The sequence below is a fragment of the Triplophysa rosa genome, linkage group LG9 (assembly GCF_024868665.1).
Source record: "Triplophysa rosa linkage group LG9, Trosa_1v2, whole genome shotgun sequence".
Lineage (NCBI taxonomy): Eukaryota > Metazoa > Chordata > Actinopteri > Cypriniformes > Nemacheilidae > Triplophysa > Triplophysa rosa.
In genome coordinates this window covers 25,711,806-25,735,281 of record NC_079898.1, presented here as the reverse complement: position 1 = coordinate 25,735,281, position 23,476 = coordinate 25,711,806, and the positions used below count along the sequence as shown (strand labels likewise).

The 23,476-nt window shown below is 39.3% G+C and overlaps 1 protein-coding gene across 1 annotated transcript in view; it reads right to left on the bottom strand.

The window, feature by feature from the left end:
- Positions 1-23,476, bottom strand: part of LOC130558760 (methylcrotonoyl-CoA carboxylase subunit alpha, mitochondrial-like) — a 41,931-nt gene that overhangs the window by 7,821 nt on the left and 10,634 nt on the right. Inside the window, exons 2-5 of the mRNA XM_057341361.1 lie at positions 21,297-21,480; positions 20,675-20,784; positions 19,754-19,970; positions 19,303-19,389 (exon numbers count right to left, since the gene is read on the bottom strand). Coding sequence (XP_057197344.1) covers positions 19,303-19,389; positions 19,754-19,970; positions 20,675-20,784; positions 21,297-21,480 — 598 coding nt within the window. The remainder of the gene's footprint in view (positions 1-19,302; positions 19,390-19,753; positions 19,971-20,674; positions 20,785-21,296; positions 21,481-23,476) is intronic.

Below are 23,476 nucleotides of genomic sequence, written 5' to 3'. Positions count from 1 at the left end.
TCTCTCTCTCTCTCGCTCTCTCTGTCTCTCTCTCTCTCTCTGTCTCTATCTCTATCGCTCTCTCTCTCTCTGTCTCTCTCTCTCTCGCTCTCTCTGTCTCTCTCTCTCTCTCTGTCTCTATCTCTATCGCTCTCGCTCTCTGTAAATGCTCAGGAATGCAGAGGCAGGTGGGAACAAGCGTGTCTCTAGTCGAGTGTTTGTGTTCGCATGTACACACTGTTAGATTGTGTATTTAAACCTTTGATTGTGAACGTGGTACTTGTGTTTGGTTTGGCCTGGCACACAATGCTTTTGATGTTGTCTATGTAGGCAGCTTACTAGGTTTTGAGACACATGCATACTCTGCCTCATCAGACATCTTCATTCTTCATTTCATGTGGCGACTCGCAGAGCCCGCATTTATCATAAAGCACCACCTATAGACGCTTTCCACCGGTTATATAAATATTCCTGCACGCAGGCGACCTCACGTCCGTCAATGAAGTGATAGGAAATGAGGGCTCGAAATGAAAGCGAGCACTTCGAGAGAAAGATAAACTTTCCCTTTCTCTTACTGTTGTTCTTCGTGAAAGCGCGCCTTTGAAGTGTGAACCTTTCTGCAGCGCAATTTCTTTCGCTTTGTTTTTTTTTCATTAATAAGCCATGGTGCTGTGGAACTGTCAGTTAAGCGTTTAAGATTGAATCTGCAAGTAGGGTACGTGTCGGGACAGGGGAGAGACCAAAAGACCGGCGTCAGGGTGCAAGTGTGCAAGTGTGATCTTGTTAGCGTAGGATTGGAAGCAGTTACTGTTAAACACATGATGTAACGGCGCTTTTATTGTAAGATAAACTTGCGTGTCTTTTTTGTGTTGTGCCTCGGGCGAGTGATGATGTTTAAAGATATAATTCATAATATACTTATATATTATGAAAATATATAAGTATATAAAATACTTAATAATATACTAGACAAAATAATATACTTATTTTGTTGCAGACCTTTATGACATTACAGTGTTTTTTTTCCCCCAAATTTGCGTTAAGTTTCATTTTATTATGTTTGTGTGCGAGCTGTTCCTTTAATGCAGCACTTTTTGGCAGAATGTCTAAAATAGACAATCACAAACTCCCTTCATCATGGTGGCCTCCCAGAGATAAAAAATATCATTTATAGGTTGATTTTTTTTATAGCTCAGGAGATGGAGTTGTCGGTTGCGTTTCATTTAAGTCTCAGATGTTTCTCCTGAGGAAATAAAAGAAGAAAAGTGTAAACACATGAAGAGTATGGAGGTGTGACATGAACGTAGATTCCAGAGGTCAAATCATCAGGATTTGGGTAAATGTGATGAGAAATGTTTGAGTTGATATTGAGATCTTCAATAATTTTGACTTTTGATTGCAGACTTGACAAATCTGAGCTCAGTTTCACACATCTCTTATGAAACTCTAATGACGGAGACACTTCTCAAGAGAAATATCTCAGAGACAGGAGATTTTGCTCTTCATTTAGTCTCACGGATGTCTCGGAGAAATAACTGAGATATTGAAGATCTCATCTGTGATCTTTGTTTCTTTTCAACTGGTGTGACTTTTATGTCTCAGTTCTGTCTCAGGTCCTCCACGTGCTCTAGGCGCCTGGTTTCACCCCTCCATGTGTCCGCTTCTGGCTGCCAATCTGACGAAAGTTGCTTTTTGATTCGCTTTAACCGAGACCACCAACAGTGAGGCCTAAGCAGGGAGCGTTTGTTTGAATTGGGCAGTGTTTCGTCTCGTTTCTTTCTCCGCACTATGCAGGTTTCGACATCAATCCGGCTACAAGGTCTTGTTCCAATTATCCCAAAAATACTTACAGGTCTAGCAAACCTTTATATGTCTACATTTATCTTTGTCAGTGCTTGAAACTTAGTGTGTTCAGCTTGTGCCGTATTATAATAATGTACAGATTTTTTTTCCGCTGTTGTTTGTGTGACCTCGATATATCAAAGCATGATCATTTGGAGTCCAACTGAAAATCTGTTGTGATATTGAGTTGCTCTATTTTGTGGTTTTCTGTATTTGCCATTCAACAGAAATGTAAGCTCTCCCTTGTGTCCGTTTCGGAACGCTCCCCTAAATTATATTCTAACCACATTCATGATGTCCATTCTTTGGAAGTGCTGACACCGCGTGTTAATGGAGGCTGCGTGTTTTATGTGTTTACATTGAGGCCAGGTTTGAGAGCGTTTATCCCCTGTCAGGGGCGCTGACGTGACGGCAGACCTCAGGGGTCAGAGTTGAGAGGTCGGGTCGAACGATTGAGACTCGGCAGTGAAAGAGAGAAACGATAAATGTCTCGGGGAGAGGGGGCGGGAGCGGGAGGTGTGAAGGTCGCAGGGTTGGAAAATGAGAGTTTAGATCTGATGTCAGGGTGAAAATAGCCAGAGCGTCCAGCCGCCAGCGCTGTGTGTTTGTGTTGCCATTAACTCGCCTTGGGTTTATTCTCAGAGCTGTGGACTCGGGCACTTCTCCGCAGTCTGTCTGATATAATATATAGCACTACAGCTTTGATAAAAAGCCAATGGAATGGTAACAAAACACAGAGGCTTTTTTCTTACTTGTTCTGTTTAGTAAACAAATAGTGTGTTTTTTTTAAATGATGGTGTTTTTTAACAGTGCAGTATTTATAATCTCTGTTTGTTAAGTTTTGTCACATTCATTGCTTTAACCATTGTTGTACTGTACATTTTGTAAACTTTGTTAACTTTACTGGCATCCTAGGGAGTTAGAGATGGGCCCCTTAGACTTAGCCAATAGACAAATATCTAGCAACGCCCAAACAGCACCGTGATCACCCTAGCAACCGCGTAACAACGTCCTGACAACCACCCAAACCTGAGCATCATTTTTATTTTTCTACAGGCGTAGTGCAGCGACTTGCTAAGATAAAAATGGAAAATAGTGTTTTTCATTAAAACATTATTTGTTTGTAACGTTACGTTTAAAGCTTGTTTTGTTGGTACATTTTGTTACATTTAAGGCTGAAGTATTGTTCTCTTTTTACGCGTATGCGAGGGACAGTGTAGTGCGCGTGACGCAAATTTCGTCATCAGAATAGTACGCGCACCGCCGCGTTTTTGTTACCCTCGTGTACAAAGCGCACGCAGGTCGCGCATTCCATTTCTTGCAGTAATTAGTTTAACCACCGGGTGGCAACAGTGTCCTGTGAGTATCGATTCGTTAGTCTCGCATATCCGAACTTATCGACGCACACACACACGTACACAGATAAGTACGCACGCACGCACGCACGCACGCACACACACACACACGCACAGTGAGAGCACACATTTAAGATAAAGGAGAGAGAAGCACAGGTCAAATATAACAGACTATAAATTCCTATATGCAATATTAATTAAGTAAAACTTTAAAATTCTAAAGCAGCCCCCCAGCCAGGCAAAAAGTGCAAAAAACAGTATGCAAACGGTGGCGAGGAACCCAAAACTCTAATCGAGAAAAAAACCTCAGGAGAAACCAGGCCCAACCAGGGGATTCCAATTCCCCTCTGGCAAAAGCTGCTGCCTCTGCACAAGCTCCAGAGAGCTTGCACAACAAGGCTAAATAAAAATAAATAAATTTACTAATAAAGTATATTATAGTTTAAGATTATCATTAATAATCTAATCGAACGTGCTTAAGTGTATCCAGAAATGTGTGCCTTATGCATCAGACGTTTAGCCAACGGTCCGTGGACGGGACGTCTGAGGCTGAGACGCAAAGTAGAAGAAAACCTGACCCCTGTAGGCCCGGAGAGGTATTGCAATATGTCGCAATGCGCATGCGTCAATACCCGTGTGTGTACGTGGACCAATCAAAAGCAGTATACTTTGCAAGGCCTTTTTTTTCTTTTTGTAACCGTTATGTTTAAAACGCGTTTTGTTAGTCATTTCATTTTTGACACACCACACAATTTAAACATGTTTGTCTAGTAGGTGGTATCAGAGTCTTCGTGAAGGTGATCGTCTGCTGGCGGCCGTAGATGCTGGAAGAGCCCTGCACGTCTTTGGGCTTCAGATGTCCACCAATAAACTACAGGAGAGATAAAAAGAGGCTCGGGATGCTGCGCCTATGAAACATTGCCCTGCCGAAACACAATCCTGTAAAAATATTTTCCCATCATTAAGCTGTCATCCGGGAACTCTGATACACGGTCTGGCCGGGCACCGAGATGTGCGTTTGTGTGTGTCTGTCCGTGCAAGCATTAGTTAGCGGCCAAGATGGCGTGTTTATTTGAATTCTGTCCCTTCGGTAATGTGTTGACTGCGGTGAAATGACTTAACCAAGCGTATGTGTTTAAAGAGGGCAGGTTTGTGTAAATATCTGAATGTGGTTTTCTGCCGCTCTCAGAGCGTGCCGGTCCTAAACAGAGTTTCGTGTGTCCGTGCTTTGTTTACACACGTCTGTCAGAACGCAACTCTCCTCTGCCCATTTATAAACCCCTGTCCCCCCGCTGGCTGAGCGCGAGCGTGTTTACTCGTGTCATTCAACAGCGTCTGTCCTGATGTCAGCTCTTACAGGGCGGTCTTCACCATCTGTGCAGAGTTTGTGAACGCCAGAGAAAGTGGAGATCAGGCGCAGACCAAAGTTCTTGTCGTCTTTAACCGCAGATCTTCTCGGCGGCATGTTTGTTTTTTGTGCTGGCACTCCCAAACCAGAGCTCTTATAGTTCAGTTCATAACACGTACGAATGATAAAAATAACAAAACTCACACATAAAAACGTAAGTGTTACATAACCACAGCCATATTCTCAACCGTGTGCGTAAACCTGCAGTTTAAACAAGCGACACAGCGTGGATTCTTTGTGTGCTCTCAGAGTTCAGATAAGAGTCGGGTAAGTCTGGTAAAAGCAAGTGTGCACTTGTGTGTGTCAGTGCACAGAGCTGGCCTCGTTTCTTCTGTTTGCCGTTATGTCAGATGGGATGGGCCGGCCATTGTTCGGCGGTGGGCGGCACGGTAAATGTTTAGACAAGTTGTAGTTTAAACCCGTGACATTTATCATGTGTACCCCTCCTTGCTAAGACAAGCATCACTTTTACTATCGCTCATATGCTTTTCTGACAAAGCCCATGTGTAAGTATTCAAGTTCGGTGTGTCATTTGTCATTTGTGATGTGTATAGCAGTGGTTAGGAATAGGAAACCCGGGCTAACACCCATTCAATCCTTGCATTGTCGTGCATGCCTCTGCACGGGCATACGCCACGGTACAACCTTCTTAGTAAAAGTCCTTCCCATCAGACACACGTAATATCCTCATGACGTGTTGCAAATCGGAAAAATGGTTTGTATGAACCTAAGGCATTGTAATGACTTTTAAGGATGCTTGGACTAAATTGCTTCTAGATGATGATGTAGAAAGCGTTGTGCGGTTTATTTTCTGTGGGTCGTGGTTGATGCCCGTCTGTGTGGACGTTATTGCTCCCCGCGGACACTTGAGGTGTTGTCTTTCACAAAGATTCCTTGCCAGCGGTCAAGTGCAGGATTTATGCCCCTGATTAATGGCTTTGCTAGTAAATCTCAGGTATGAGCCCACGGCGGGTCACAGGAGGAGGGGATGGAGGGTACCAGAGAACACATATCCAAAATCTTCTGTCATCAAGATCAATAAACATTAGACCTTTCAATAGAGTAACAGCGTGTCTACACCGGATGCGGCGCGACACACACGGCTTGTTCTAATGGAATTGTCGCGCCGCATCCAGTGTGGACAAAATCTTAAATTATAATGAGTTCTAATGCGTTCCATTGTGGTGTCGTGCCGCGTCCGTTGTAGACACGGTGCTATCTAGAGATGCTGTGGCATTGATTTTTTCTTTTTATTTTTAGAAGCACAAATAGCCAGTAAAGATTTGTATGTAATGGCCGATACCTTTTTTGTTATTTAAAGTCAATACAGTTTTGACAGTGATTTTGGTTTAGTATTATTTTTTGTCTTGTGATTTGCTTTTAAAAGCAGTATTTTAAGAAAATAAGAGACCAAGATTCCAAATATTCATCATCATTTCTAGACGTATTGTGGTCATTTCAGTCCAGTGTCTGTTGAATTTCAACAAAATCAAACCTCAGGAGTGACATAAAGTCATCCGAATGTGAAAGACAAGACAGCATGACAAGACATAGCACGAACAGCCAGTAAATATTTGTATGTAATGGCCGATAACTTTTTTGTTATTTAAAGTCAGTTTTGCCAGTGATTTTGATTAAGTATTATTTTTATATTTGCTTTAAACAGCATTATTTTAAGAAAGTAAGAATTTTGCGTGCTGTGCCAATGATTTCGGGTTAGTTTTTTCATCATGTGTTTTTTTCCACAGAATTGTAAGACCCAATTATTTTAGTGAACTATATAATGCAAAAAATTTAATCTTCTGCGGAATATAAATATTTATGGAAATACAGTATTTGTCGCCAGGCTCATTTTCTCTCCAGTCTTGTTTTCTCATCTAATCCAACCTTCCGCCATTTCTTTAGTATCGCATTTTTTTCTCATTTTTTTCAGATCTACGTTATTGTGTATTTTCTTTAAACGGCCACTCATGCGACTTGTTTGAAAGGTTCGACTCAAACACGCTGATTCTTTCGTTCTCCTCACTATGGTGATGTCAATGAGCCTTAGCGAGTTCAGGTTGTCTGTCAGCGTTACCGTCATTGGCGTGTGAATGAGGGCGTTCGGGAGGGGCTGAAGACTTATGGTGTTGTGTTCAATGTGCCATTCATTTAAACAAACACCAGAGTGAAAATACAGACAGAAACTGGCGGCTTCGGCGGTCGGCGCTCACTTCCCCCTGTGTGATTATGAACTGATGTTGGATCAGCGCTCGTTCCCTCAGTATTAACCACATCCCACTTCTGCGTAAGACGGGGCTGGCTCGGGATCAGCTGGCTGGAGTTAAACCCATCAGATATGTTGTTTTTTCACCTGGCCTTCAGCCTGAGCTATCACATCCTCCTCTGTCTGATAACAGACTGATTTATGGAAGCAAAGGAAAAATCCGCTCCACATGGTCAGCTTTCGCTTATTTGGCTTTTTGTAGCTTGTTTTATGCTCTTTAGCATCCCACGATACCCTCTGCTCTCATCTGAGAGACAGGCATCCGCTAGATCAGTTTAGCAGCGGTGGATTTGGAGATCGGAAATGTTATTTAGAACTGGTTTCATAAAAAATACTACACTAAACCGGAATGATTTTTTGTTATGTTTGGTTTAGGGCTGTAACAGAATCAGATTTTCACTGCATGGTTGCTGTGGTGACTGCCGAAGAAGTTCAGCAGACATAGAGATCATGAACAGCCAACTTATATCCAAACCTTGTGCGCGAACGCAAGATCACAGCAGACCTTCTTGATTATTTTTAAGAATATACGTTTGTTGTAGTAAAAGGAACGGTTTATACAGTAGTGGACAAAAGTGATGTCCAACATTGGAAAATTTTATATTAAAGTTATTATTCAAGTTTTATTACACGGCTCGATGCTTGATTCTGATTGGCCAGTCGCGACATTCCAAGGGTTGTTATTTTCAAATAACAACCGCTGAAAACTAATAACACCCTGTAACCCGGATGCTGCAAATCATTTTGAGAGGGGCAGTTTAATATTACATAAAAATGAATTGTAAATAAGTCTTTTAATAACATGACATTATATATACAAATGATTAAACCAATTTGCCTGTTCGTAACGTTTGAACGTCGTTTCTTACTTTAAAACTGAAACTAAACGGCTTTTCCTCGCAGAAGGTCAGCATTCGGTAAAAATGAGCTAATAAATTATTTCTAAATCACATTTTATGTCCAGTTTATTTCTCATGTGGCAAGTAGCCGTGTAATAAGCGGGATAATGTACAAGCAGCCGGCTGTTATCGTGAAATAAGCCCCTTCAGTGAGACACAATATTACTTGATCACACTGCCAGGGCTTATTTCTGCAATAACAACCAGCTGCTTGTACATTATCCCTTATGTATTATATATTCAAGATTTTGTAGGTGTGTTTGGAGTGTAAACTGAAGCTCAGCTTTGGGAACAATTTAAGAAGATTTGGCAAAAAATGAGCAAAGGACTCGAGAGCCAGGAGGAAAAACAAGAAAACCGACAAATAATACTAACTGATAAAACTTGAGTCAATGTTTGCTTTATTTCCTTTGAGCATTTGTTTTTCAATGCATTTTGAACAGCCGCGGAAAGAAAATAAGACACCAAGATTCCGAATATTCATCATCATTTCTAGATGTATTCTGGTCATTTCAGTCCAGAATTTCAATAAAATCAAACCTCAGGAGTGACAAACTCATCTGACAGCAATGTGAAAGACTGACAGAATGACAAGACTTCTTTTTTTATTTTCCCAAATTCATGTAGTTTCACTGTTGTATTGCTTAAAGGTAAATGGGAACTTGTTTTCTTTGCAGCATTTGAGGTCTGAAAATGTATTTAATATAAAAGTTATTTTCACCTGTTTCTCAGGTTTTCATTTTCTGAAAATAGATGCAAATAGAAAACAATATTGAAATTTGGGATAAATATTGTTAGTTCACAGAATGAAACAAAAATGACCATCTTACCTAAACACTGAAAATTTAAACACCTAAACAATTAAAACTGAAAATGATTTCTAAGTGGTCTCTTTCATTTTTTTATTTGAGGGTCATTAACAGCACATATTGTACAAATATGTCCTCTGGACATCACTGTTGACTTTGCCTGTATGTTAAACTGTGTTGTTTTTGTGTGATCATTTGTTTGGGGTGTGTTTTTCATTCCTTATGGTTAAGAGTAGACCCTCTCCCATCATATCTGAGAAATGTTTTGTTTTTCAGGTGCTCCAGACCTGTTTCAGCAGGTTTTGAATCTCTTCTTGTAATAGCAGAAAGCGTGTCCACGGGGCAGTTACTGACATCAGCCTCTTAAAACCACCTTCCTGTATTTCACAACCGTGTTGTCCACACTTGCAATGTGATGTTGTTTAGAGAACCAATGTTTTACAACTTACGATACGGGTAAAATCACGTTTGAAATGTTTAGAACGATTCGCTTGCGTTGAGCAAAAAACAGTCCCTCCAGATCCAGATTATTTGATCTGTTTAAGAGTACGTTTACATGATAAAAACGGAAAGTTTTTCCTTTGCACTTTTAAAGGTTTCACATGCACACGCCAGCGTTATTAAAACGATCTGCATTTACATGGATCCGGGAAAACGAATAAAACGATGCATTATGCATGCCAGGCCAGTGGATAGCGCTGTTGCACAAAAAAAGCTATGACGTCACTATATGCATGCGTATGACGTCGTATTTGGGAAACGCCACCTTCAGAGTTCACACGGAAACGATAATGCCGTCGTTTTCCAAAACTTTCACTTTGAGACCCGTTTTCAAAACGTTTGCGTTTTGGGGCATACAAAGTTTTCCGTTTTTTGTTGAAAACGGTCTCGTGTAAACGGCCTCTAAAAGTGTCGTTCCTCGTGTCTTATTTTGTCACTTGCATTCTTGCTTCTCCAGTATGTGTTCTTGCATTAAATGCTTGAATTATTGTAAATTTGGAGCTTTCTTCAGTACCACGCGGACAATCTTTCATCTCTTTCGTACACGTGCCCACATCTGTCCGCAGGCCCAAAACCAACGCCTTTCCTTCCATCGCTCAGTGAAGCCCTGAGATCCAGTGACCCTCGCTGTCTTGTCATCAGTGTCCATTAATGAAGTCACCTCACCCGTCAGGGTCTCCGTGTCGACAGACCGATGAATTGAGTGTGAAAACCCTTCGTATATCACAACCCCTCCCTGCCTTGCCCCACAAAATGCCTTTCATTTTGTTTCACAGGCTCGCTCTTTCCCATGCTGTCCGTCTTGTAAAAACAGGACGCATAGTTTCCGTGGTGGAATAATGACAGACGAATCCTGTTGGTTAATGGCGGGACTTTCACAAGACTGCTTCTCGTTTGACCAAAACACCAAGTTAAACCCACATAATCTGCGCGGGCTTTAGAGCGCCGGTGCGTGTTCGTACGTGCAGCGCGTCAATGCATTTTTGTCTTGGCCAGAAATGACACGGCTGTGTTTGAAGAGACGCAGAGATGTTGGCCGAGGCATCGGTTTGTTTACCGTGTGCTCACACTGGTGTGTGTTTGTTTAGATCCACAACAGCCTCTGAAAAGATGTTCAAGTCAAGGCTAAAGAGGCCATCTGCTTTCCCTTTTCAATATCACAATAGAGAGAAACATATTGGACACATTCCACAGCACTGACCGAGCTCTTGTTTCTTCACGCGCAGGGTCAGTACAGGCCTTCAGACCTTCTGTGTCCCGAGACGTATGTTTGGGTGCCCATCGAGCGATGCCTCCCTCACCTCGACACCTCTGCCTACTCGCGACTCAACGAAGACGCCAAAGCTGGTAAGACCCGAGCGAGATCATAAAACCAAAGCAAATCTGCATTACCCGTGAGAACATGTCCAGGTCACATTCACCCGCAAGTCAAAAGTGATTTGAAAATATATTTGGATTAAGAAAACGAAGGCCGTTTTAGGGCTGTTCAAGGTTTTGGATTGTGATGTTTTCATCTTGTCCAGTTTTCTCATTTCTGTAATGCGTTTGTTTCATCTGTCTGTCTGTCTATTTGGCTTTCAATACAATAGCTTTATTGGCATGACTGTTGCCAAAGCATAAAATACATGTACAAACATACATAAGTAAAAAAAGCATATTATAACTTAAATAGCGTAGCTAAAATAACAAGTAGTAGATTTTGAACATTTGTGACATCTTACTGTCTCTACCTGTCAATCTCTTATATTGTATTGTAACTGCATTATGTAATATAATGTTTTGATTTTAACGATTAAATAGAATACAATACAACACACTAAACACTACAGTGTTGTCATAATAGAAAATAGTGGGGAATTCTTGTATAAATGCAAAAAACCTAATGACCCTAAAAAGACAAAAAGAATTGATTCGATTTATTTTGATTTTGGGGAGTAATGGGACCTGGACGTGTTCCACCAAGTGCTGAACCTGTAAATGCTCATATACGTTGACAGTATCCTCATGTTTCCATCCCCAGCTGACAGAATCCCACATCAGGTTTTCTTCCAGCTGACGGTCTCGTATCACAACTGCTTATCAAGTGCAGTCTGTTTAGTGTTAAACTTACATTGGTTATTGGACTCGGGTCAGAACGAGGTCCGTCACCGCTGGTGGATTTGGGAAATGCTCCATTTAACCACGTCATGACACTTTACAATCAAAACTCACTTATCAGTTGGACGGTTCAGTGTAACCGGTAACGGCTCGCTGTTTGAGTCACTATATGTGCTTGCCGTTCCCATGACTGTAATTGCACAATGTAGTGTTTAATATCGGTAGCCGTGCCTCGGAACTCAATTTGTAAGCCTTCAACTGTGTTTATACATCGCAGTTCAGTGCACGGAAGGAGGGCCGGTTTGGTCCTGCAAAACGTGTGTTGAAATAACAGGCATGCATCCAAGAATGGAGAAAACCCAGGATTCTGGCAGGCGAGAAGGGTCAGTGGTGTGGTCATGGCCCAGAACCGCGGGATCAGTGACGATGATAATAATAATAATAATAATAATTTCTGTACCGACAAGCAGACGCCACGGCTGGGCCAGAGAGGGAGGGCGAGACGTGATGATCTTTCCTCTTTTGTTAGCTCAAGAACTCAATGTTTAATAACGCTTTTCTAGGCGGAACACTGCGTGTGCTGAATGAGCAGAGGGGTTGAAATGCGAGCGGTTATTGCGGTATAGGTTTACAACAAATATTTTTACATTTGGAAAAATGTGCACGGATAAATTGTACACATTAAGATTAGAAGTGTGTGTTCAGAAGGTCAAATAAGGTCAAGTTGAATAATTTCATCTTGACTATATAAATGAATATATGAAGAGTTTGTTTCCAAAATGAGATCTCAGTTTTCAATTAGTTCAAAAATCATGTTTTTTATGATTTCATCATGTTTTGATTGTGTAAGTTAGCAGTATTTTTTGAGTTTTCATGGCTTAATCAAAACAAACCAGCTGCAGCTTGATTGATATTAATTGGAACACACAATAAACATTTTTGGAACCATCTCATTTTGGAACCAAACTCTTCATATGGTATGGTTTATTTTGATGTGTCACGTGATCTTTGTATTTTTTAAGTTAGGGTGCAGGTTCACGACAATAATGTACATAAAAGTTTTTCGTACAGACAACAATCCCTGTTCATTGCATCATGCAATTTTGTCTTGGGCGGACAATGAGGTCATTAAAGATTGCGTATCACAGGCAGTTTCTGGCAATCTCATATTAATCTTGAGTGCCTATACAGTAGTATTGCATACGTCGTATCTTCGAAGAGTGTTTAGTTTGATCACATTTATAAAAGAGAGATACAGCTGTACGATTATTTCCGGAAAAACACGAGCTGCTAGAGGCGGGACTAGTGGGGAGAGTGGGATGGAACTACAGCACGAGCACACAACACATCATCATCACATTATTCCCTTCATGTTTTCTACATTATGCACGCACACGCCCATTGCCAACAAAACACAGACGTATGACTTAGTTTGTCTTACTGTGTGCAGTTCATGTCCGGCATCTTTTAGCACTGGGACCGCTCCATCTATCAGTTTCAAACCATCTCCAAATCCAGCGTTATATCCAGCGTTTATATCACAAGAGTGACCAGCTGCAGCCCATCTTGACGCAGCGCATATAACCTTGATAACCTTCGGTCGGCTCGTTGGCGGGCTCTTTCGCCTTGCTGTGCCTTCGCCCTTGTGTGACGACACAGTGATCCAGAATTAGAAAAAACTTTCTGAAACAAGTGCTGGGGAAGTGTATCAAGTACAGAAATACTACATCATACGTCCAACTCACTTTTTAACAAGTTGACCATGTTAAGCATGAGAAGCCGGCACGTTCAACAGTGTAAAGAAGTCCGAATGCGTGACATAGCACGATAGCTCCGCTTTTAAGGTCCATCCATTTAGACTGAACTGTACTATGCATGCACACATGAAGTCACCATTTGTGTAGTTTAGACGCTATAGTTTTAAACCATTTTCAAAAGTTCATGTTTTTAGCTCCCCATCGTGTTGTATAAATGCCTCCGTAGTTCTGAAAGTTCCTTCTGTATCTGCTCAAGCGCGTTGTGCATTAAAAACCCGCAGGTAGAACTGGAGCCGTTCTGGCAGCTCATGTAATCCGTTTAGATTTCCCACCTTAATCACGATGAGCCCACAGCTGAGGCGTGCGGGTGTTTGTGTTTAGATGTTGTCTTCACACAACGACTTCTCTATTTCACTGAAACTTTTCGATTATTCTGTCAACATGATATCATTTTTGGAGTCGCTGTTTGTGTTGGGAGATACAGGTGGTAAAGAGAGCGATGTCCCAGACACGGGACAGTCTTTGCATTATTTCCTCATCACGATGATCTTTATCATTCTATACCCTCATGTCTGTTTCATGTAATGTAAAATAACGTGAAAGGAATTACTCACTTTTGTCAAATTTTTGGTTGCCCTCATGTTGATTCAAGCTTGTATGCTGTTATATATGCAACAGTTCATTATGACCGGACTTCAAAAAGCACAAGACAGCATGAGAATAGTCCGTATGATTTGTGTACTTTTACGTGACTTCAGAAGGCTTCAGTGTTCAGTTTGATAAACAGATCAAAGTATGTTATTACACCGTGTCTACACCAGACGCGACAGCATCCAGTGTGGACGAAATGTAAAATTATGATGGGTTCTAATGCGTTTCTAATGGCTTTTGTTGTGTTGCGTCCAGTGTAGACACGGTCACAAATCAGTTTGTATCTTTCTTCAAAGTTCTGTATAAACTACCACTCAGTCTATGTGTTGTTTCCTTAAATATAGAACAACGGTAAACTATGGAATAATAGAAATGTAAAAAATAGAAATTATGCTGAGACTAATATATAGCCATAGAGTTTTTTTGTCTAAAATTTCCAAAATTGTAGTCGTTGTATTAAGCAGCATTTTTAAACGGAATCGAATGAGTTCACATCTATTCTGACTTCTTATTGGCTGTTCATTATCAAGTCATTTATTTACAAACATCTTTGTTAGAAAATACGTTGCCACAATAGTTTATATTTTGTCTACAAACTTAGTTTCAAAATTTTAAGCATATGCTTGATTATAGATTATATATTTCCTAAGAAACATTATAGAGATCCTAAACTTTTGAAAAGTTGTGTATTTATATTTGTATGGCAGTTTTTTTTCAATGCATATTGTTTTATGGTGTATGGTTTATTTTTAGATTTCTATGGTCATTTTGAACTGCTTTTTTTGTTTCGATGGAAAACAATTGGCATATACTGTATGTGCGATCATGGTTAAATGATGACAGAATTCTTCATTTAAGAAACATGATTATGTCTTTCGTGAATTGATCTCTCTCTCGGTCATGTGTCTGTGACATTCGACCCCATCAGCCCTTCAAACACACAGGGCCAAATGTAAGTGTGCCATACTTCTCCTGTGTAAATATTTAGATTATAGCTGGACATTTTGGGTGTCAAATGGAGCGCTTGAGAACAAGTTTGAGGTAAAGGTCAAGGAGATGTCACACTTACAGATGTTTACGGCTCATGTGAAGTCTGTACGGGCTGATGAGGAGGGTGTCACAGACAGGACAATCTAACACGGATGCCTGATCAGAACTCGTTATAGGGTTTAAAACTGTGAAGAATACAGAGAGGGAAACTCCTGTAATGATTCATTTCTAAGGAATCTTTTGTTTTTTAGAATGATGCCAACAGAACTGACCTCACCCGAGTTTTGATTTGTATTTGTGGGTCACGGGAGGCCTGGGGTTTGTTTGACCTACGTCTGTGCTGACTGGCACACAGCTGAAGGCCATCATTTCCATCAGTGGTTTAAATGGTTGTGTGGTGCCTGTGGTCCTACAGACCTGTTGTTCTTGGCCAGACACGTTGACTATTTCAGAGCCGTTTCTCAGCAGAGCTCCAGGCCGGCGGTCTGACTCTTGGTTGAGAGGTCCGTGTCTGGATTGTGTGGAAGCCGCAGTAGAGATGAAATCTAGAACCTCACGTTTTCATAGTCATGTGTTGTTTAAAAATGTAACTATATAATATACTTTCATTAAAAAAAGGAATTGTTCATGCAGAATATAAATATCTTGACATCATTTATTGACACTCCAAACATCATACCATACTACACCATAGTAGGAAATACTGAACACAAAAGAAGATATTTTGAAGAATGTAGGAAAGCAAACAGTTCTGGAGCACTTTTGACTACTGTCATTTTTCTACTATGAGAGTCAATGGGGTCCAAGAACTGTTTGGTTTCAAGCATTCTTCCAAATATCTTTCTCTGCGTTCATCAGAACAAAGACATTTAAACAGATTCGAAACATCCTGCGGGTGAATAAAAATATTAGAAATTCTATTTTTGAGTGAACTGTCTCTTTATGAAGCAATGCCTTGACTTCAAGGAAATCTAACAGAATTTGGCGAGGTTTATGCTTAAAACAAAGTTTTAGCAAAGTTAAAGATGCTGCCAATGGGGTAAGAAAAATAATCTTGTTTTTCCTTGTGAATTAGATTATTTCTCATATCCGGCAGGGAAACAAGATTTTCTTTGTTTTAAGGATAAACATCACAAAACTTTGTTAGATTTCTCTGAAAGCAAGACCGAATCTTGTATCGTTTCGCTTCGTAAGCAGATATGTTTTGTTTTAAGGATGTGTAGAGGATTGTAGTGGAAAACAAAAGGAAAAACAAGGTTTTTATTAATATTTTGAATTAGCTTTTAGTTCATTTTTAATGTTCATGTTACTTGAAGTTTAATTCGAATTTTAATTAGAACTTTTACTTTAATTTAGGGCTGTCAACGTTAACGCATGCGTTTAATTTTTTTCAGATTAACGAGCTAAAAATATTTAACGCAGCATCCGTTTATCTGGTCATCCTTTGTCTAGCATTACATATAATCACGCTCTTATTCATGTAAAGGCTTTGAAACCACTTAAGCGCGATTTGAAACCGTTGCTTTGATGCGTTCAGTGTAGATAGCACAACTCAACATGACCGCGTGTTAAAAGAAAGAAGAAAAAATCAATTTAATGGCGACATCAGTGATATCAGAATGTTGGCTTTCATTCATAAAATGATGCTGGTAAAGAAATTCATGCTTCTACATTAATTTGGAGATTAATTGTGAAATTATTGGAATGTAAAAGTATATTTAAGAACATTAATGTTACGTGCGATTAATCGCGATTAATCAGAAAAAATGTGTGATTAATCAGATTAATTTTTTAATCGATTGACAGTTTAATTCTAAATTGTTAGATGCTTTTGCTATTTAGGTTTAATTGTTTTAGTTCCAGTTTTGGCTCAACTTAAACTTTTTTGTATTTCATTTCAAAGGGCAACATTTCTCATTTTTAGTAAGTTTTTCAAATAATGTTTAGGCCTATATAGTTTTAGTTAACCATAAAAACCCTATGTATGAAAAAAGTATGCAAATGATATGTTTGTACCAGAGGATATTATTATTCTAATACAAAGAATGGCACCGGTCATCAGCACTAGTTAAACTCATGTAGTCACGCCTGTCGCTGCTTCTCATCCTCTTGAGAAAGTGTGGCGGGGGGTCAGAGACCTCCTTTGGTTAGCCCTGACCCTCTCATTCCAGAGAAAGTCTTCTTATATCACCTTTGACCTCTGACCCCGGGACGGATGTGTCGCTGAACCGCCGGTGCGAGAGATTGAGAAAGCGTTTGCCACTTGACGGCACTGTTAATCGAGAGAGAGAGAGAGAGAGAGAGAGAGAGAGAAAGAGAGAGAGAGAGAGAGAGCGAGAGAGCGAGAGAGAGAATGTTTATATACAGAGCGGATGTTTAGATTGTGTGTGTAAGAGAGCTCAGTTCTGTACAGTGTTAATACTGCGCTTAATTGAGCATCTGAACGCTGTTTACTGCTGGTGTTTGATATTTACACATTTTGATTCAATTAGACTCGTTCTCCTGCGACTAAAGCTGTGTGATTTGCTTACAAAAATAACTATTGTGATTATTTGGACACGATTGCTATTTGAGCTGCTATTTAATAAACATTTAGGGGCGGTTTCCCGGACAGGGATTAGCTTAAAACAGGACTAGGCCTCAGTTAAATTAGGATATGTAAATCGATTTTAAAAACATACCTTAAAAAACCTTACTGGTGTGCATCTTAAGACAAAACAATCGCACTGATATATTTTAAGACATCTTTAACATTGAGTTAGTCTTGGACTAGGCTTAAGCCCTGTCTGGGAAACTGCCCCTTAGTTTATTGTGCTGCACCTACTTAGAGGAAAAAAAACATATTTAAAAACAGCTTTTATGTCAAGTCTTTACCAAGTAATGTATTTTATTGTAATAAGTTAATTATTACAGTAATGAGCATTAATTCATTCTTTAGATTCACTGTGAAGCATTTTGGGCAGCACCAAAGAAATGTACAGGCATGCAATATTTTATTATATATTTATTTAAATTATTTATAGTATATATACTCTCTCTCTCTCTCTCTCTCTCTCTCTCTCTCTCTCTCTCAGCTGTTTTATTCACATGTATGGGCTTTTCCTTAAATAATTTTGTCATAAATGAAGCATGTTAAAGGTCTGGAGTTGATTCTACATGTGGTGTTTGCATTTGGAAGCTGTTGCTGTGAACCCACATCATGGGGTTCAGGGAGATCTCCATGCAAGTGAAACAGACCGTAGTTAGATTTTAAAAACACTACACATCCGTCAGAAAGATGCCAGGAACATTAAAAGCGGCCAAATCAACAATTTGGTACATTCTAAGAAAAAAACACCACACCGCTGAGCTCAGTAACAAAACAATCCTGGGCATCCATATGAGATCAAAGTGGTGGATGATGACATTATCCTCTCCATGATAAAGAAAAACATCTTCACAACTTCCAGACAAGTGAAGAATTAATCCGGATGCTTCTGTCTTCAGTTACATCACCAAAAAAACACCAGTGACCCAGTGCCTGAGGACGTCATGCATGGAAATGGAATCACACTGCCTGAACACTATTTTACTGAAGATGTTGTATGCTCATATCATGAGATATTCCAAGCCTTCTCCATATCTTTTATTCTTTTTAGTCTTATACAGTCTTTATGTGATCTCTCCAAAAAAATGCTTTCTAGAGCTTGTTCGGCTATTTCATAAGTCTAATGTACCCATCCTATTCTTGAGGCTTTTGCACCTTGTTGTGAACCCTCTCTATTTTTTCCTTGTATTCTCTTTATTGTTTTGATTGACAAACATTGACATATTTACCTCTTGGAGAGTGTTCTTCACTTGTCCGGACGTTGTGAAGGTGTTTTTCTTCATCATGGAGAGGATAATGTCATCATCCACCACTTTGATCTCATATGGAGGCCCAGGATTGTTTTGTTACTGAGCTCAGCGGTGTGTTGTTTTTTTCTTAGAATGTACCAAATTGTTGATTTGGCCGCTCTTAATGTTCCTGGCATCTTTTTGACGGATTTGTAGTGTTTTTGAAATCTAACTATGGTCTGTTTCACTTGCATGGCGATCTCCCTGAACCCCATGATGTGGGTTCACAGCAACAGCTTCCAAATTCAAACACCACATGTAGAATCAACTCCAGACCTTTAACATGCTTCATTTATGACAAAATTATTTAAGGAAAAGCCCATACATGTGAATAAAACAGCTTTTTATTCAACTGTCCAATTACTTTTGGTCCCTTGAAAAAGGGCTTCATATTAAAGAGCTGTAATTCCTAAATCCTTCAACTAATCTGGATGTGAATACACTCTAAATAAAGCTGAGAGTGTGCACTTTAACACAATATCTATTATAAAACTGTAACTCGAAAACATATTGATACACAGCTAAAATAACAAAAAATGTGCCTCTGTCCAAATATTTATGGCCCTAACTGTAATACTGTCTGTACACAATGTGTGTATATATTTGTTATACAAGCAAATAACTAAAACAAAATCAGACTTCTATCTAAAGCGCCTCTACCTGCACACTTTTATCAGTATGCGTCTTTCCTGAGATGCTGTTCTTCCAACGGAGTTATAGGAACACATTTTATGCTTATGATTAGCATTGTGTGTCCATTACCTCAAGCACTTATGTGTTCACAGGAGCATATCAGTCATTGGCTGATGATGTCATCATGCCGCAGCTTTGCTTTGCTTTGTTTGTGTGTTTATTAGAGCGTAAACACTTACTGTTGTCCCCTAGCTGCAGGGTCAGGTTCCTGCAGTGCAGGACGTTCAGTCGTCTCCCGTTACTGGAGGCGAATGGAGAGTAAGTGTCTGCAAAAGGATACTACTGGTTAACAACTATCTATTTACTAGAAAGCTGCCATTATATTTCAAATACAGCTTTTAAACAACTTCAATTGTACAGGAATACTTCCTCAAGCATTCTCAGCTTATGAATCATGATTTGGACTTTAAAGGCGTTTTCTAGATGAGCAATAGACATAGTTAAGTACATTATTTTGCATTTTTTCCCAAAAGATTACACACAGCATCTTTACAGGCGTTTTCCAGATGAGCAATAGACTTCATATTAATGGGTTTACTGGATTTTAATTTCTCCATATATAACTTGGACAAGGAATTAAAACTTTCTAACATAATACATGTAGGTAAATATCTATTTGTAATGTCTCACCATTGGATTGGTTTCTGTAGCTGTCAGTGTGTTGTTTTTCTCGGAGCAGTAAACCCAGGGCAGCCTGACATAGCATCTCTCCAGAAGCTTTCTGTGCTGCTGGGAAGAGCTCATCATAGTGCTGCTCAATGAAACTGGTGTGAACGTTTCCTGCTTCAAACGCTGGATGTCCTGATAGACTCAGCAGGAACTCGATATTGGTGTTTAGACCCACAATCTGTATTAAAGAGAGATCAGTCAGTGTGAGATATTACTATACAGACATTCAATACTGAGCTGAAGTCTCCATTCACACCAACTACAAAGATTAAAATCAAGTTCAGATCACAACATTAATGATAAAGATACAAATCAGTTCACTTTAAGAATGTTTTTCCAGCTGCTGACTGACAAAACATTTGTCACCCAAATCGAAATCCATTTGAATTTAATGAACTTCTGCATTTAAAGTGCAGCGTGTGAATAAACACTATAATAAACATGATCATCTTTGTGTGGACGCAAATTAAGTTGTCTTTCTTGATATGAACAAGCCTAAAAATGCCCAGTCCTATCGTTTTTATTCTTTTATTTGTTGGTGTATGTTTTGCATTTGTTGTTGTTTATGTAAATAAGTGTTTTGACCTGTAAAGGTCAACCTTATTGTTGCAGTCAGAATGTAACACCAATAATATCACTAATACCATAGGCTGAAATATAAAACCCTAACATCTAAACATTCAGTCTTTTTCGTGTTGTTTTAAATCATACGTGTTGTCACACGTGCGTATGATTTGTTTTTGAATCACAAAGGTGTCTTGTTAATGCACTTCCTGCAATATCACTTTTGGTATGTATTGTGTACAAATGAACATAAAGCAGTTTGGGTTTTTTTTGTTAAAAAAATCTTGTTTTAGATGTATGAACATATAGTTTGCTTACGTTGTACTGGCGTAAGCAGTATCTGAGTTTCTTCAGAGCAGCGGAGCGATCTTCTCCCCAAACCACCAGCTTAGCTATCATGGGGTCATAGTGGGCCGACACCTCATCACCTTAAACACGATAACAACAGATACTGTATACATTAATCAACAACTATAAACATGTCTAGAGTGACACATGTAATTATAATAATTATTAAACAATAAGGATAAACAGTTATGATATGTGACTGTACAGATGAACAATTCTGAACTATTGTTTGCATTGCAAAAATATATTGTCTGAAAAAAATGATGTGTTATTTATATTATATTAAATTTTAACGCACTGTATGTGTCATGGCAGTGTACATTGCACTACCTTTAATGAATACAATTTTAACAACTTGAGTAAAACAGTACTTACAGTTATGTGAACTTGGGAGTCAAAATGTGGGGGTCAATAAATATTGCATCACAATGCAAAAAGCTTTTCATTAAAAAAAATCATTTTGGTTTTCATTTTAGAATAAATTGTAACCTGAACATGTCTGTCTTTGTGAGTTCAACTATTGAATGTCTAGGTACATCAGATCAATAAGTTCTGTAAAAGCAATCGTTACACACAATTCAACGGGAAGTACCTTCTCGAACCCCCGTCTCTATCCGTGTGCACTGATCTCCCTGCGGGGTGGACAGGTGGAGCAGCGGCCCTGCTCCTGGCATGAAGTTGTTATTGGGGTCTTCAGCGTAAATTCTGGCTTCAAATGAGTGACCCCTCAACAAGATCTCTTCCTGAGAGAGGGGCACCTTCTCCCCCGCTGCCACCTGATGGGCAGAGCCAACACGTGACGACAACTCATTTTCATAATAACCATTTCAGAAAAGAAATACATTAGCTGCCTTGTGGAAAATAAATGTATAACTGTGATCCCTTGTGGAGAACTGCAAATAATGATAATTTATTACTTTGCAAAGCACTTTTTTTATTATAAGCCTATTGTTTTTTATTTTAATCAGTCTGAATGCCTACAATATGCAAATGATGCCATATTGTAGCCATACTGCCCTTCTCATACAGCGAGAAACGGGTTGCACTCTCCATCCACAACACATTAATGATCTGTGGAGTTGACGTATACGGCCATATTGTTGCTTGTTTATTGTCTTCGTTGTCAGGATGAACAATATCCTTATTACCTCCATATAATGGAAATGATGAAAATCAACAAGCTCCATTTTGTTTTACCCCAATATTAGATATTACCACAGCATAAAGCTGATTCTGTACTTCACAAATTTCACAAGAACAAAATCTGAAAATGTAGCTCTAATCTCAGAGTTTGGCATCCTGCATTAAAGGGACAGATCACCTAAAATTAAAATCGTGTCGTCATTTATTCACTCTCAGGTTGTTCCAGACCTGTATAAATGTCGTTGTTCTGCTGATGAAGATATTTGGAAGAATGTCAGTAACCAAACAGATCTCATCCCTCATTTACTGCCATAGTAGGTAAAATAAATACTNGTGTGTGTGTGTGTATGTGAATGATGTCCTGATGAATCCAGATTGTCCTTACTGTTCAGGTTTGATCAGGTGTGTGTGTGTGTATGTGAATGATGTCCTGATGAATCCAAATTTTCCTCACATTCCAGGATTGGTTAGGTGTGTGTGTGTATGTTAGAGATGTCCTGGTATGTTAATTATGTTCTTATATGGATTTTGGGAGGAAGCAAAGTTTTGTGTTAAAATTAAATAAATGTTCTCGTATTAAGGTTTTGTTCCTTAATGTCTTTCATTTTTTTTTGACCCAATAAATTCACAAATTAAGGTCAATGGCAGACTCACAAATTTATTTTATTATATTATTCTTTTACCTTTTGGGTTAGCATTTTTGGTATCTTATTTGAAATAAAACCATGATCTTTAACTGGTCATTTAAATATTTAGTCCTCATTCTTAAAAAAATGCATGCATTAATATTTCTACTGGGACAACACGTTTCAATGACAGGTTAACTAGTCAATTCTACTATTGGGTTTTTGAATTGAAAAGGCTCTATCTCAAGAAAAATGCCCTTGACTCACTTGCTATAGCTCACATTGCAAGCTCAAGATTGGCTTCTGTAATGTCTTGCAGGATCAAGACAGTTCAAACACTTGCTGATAAAGTATATTTTTCTATATGCTGAACTAAAAACAAAGTTCAGTAATTCAGTACTTTTAAGGGGAAATTATGTATGATTGTCATGTTTAATGATCTGTGTGCTTATAGGTGATATCTTGCTAAACCATTTGAGGAAGTCCTCATAAGTCATAACTGAGTCAGGAAACGCCCACTCCTGCCATGTTCTCACAGTGCTTTAGAATGTCAGGTCTTCAGAATTACAGACTGTTTCATTAGAATTTAATTCTGAGTAGTCAGATTTTTACCCCATGCCATAAGGATCAGTTTAATAAATCTTATTAACCTCTATGACAAAGGGAAAGATGGGTCCTCACAAACTAGAATGGAACTTGTTTGGGAAAAAAGTCCTCATAAACCCCCCCCGTACCAGTATGTGTGTGTGTGTGTGTTCATGTTTGTATATCCCGGTGGGGACCTAAACCTGAATACACACCAACACATGGGGACTCGTGTCACCGTGGGGACCAAAATTGAGGTCCCCAGGGGCAAAAAGGCTAATAAATTGTACAGAACAATATTTTTTACAAATCTAAAAATGCAAAAAGTGTTCTATGATCTTTAGTGTGTGTGTGTGTGTGCGTGTGTGCGTGTGTGTGTGTGCGTGCGTGCGTGCGTGCGTGCGTGCGTGCGTGCGTG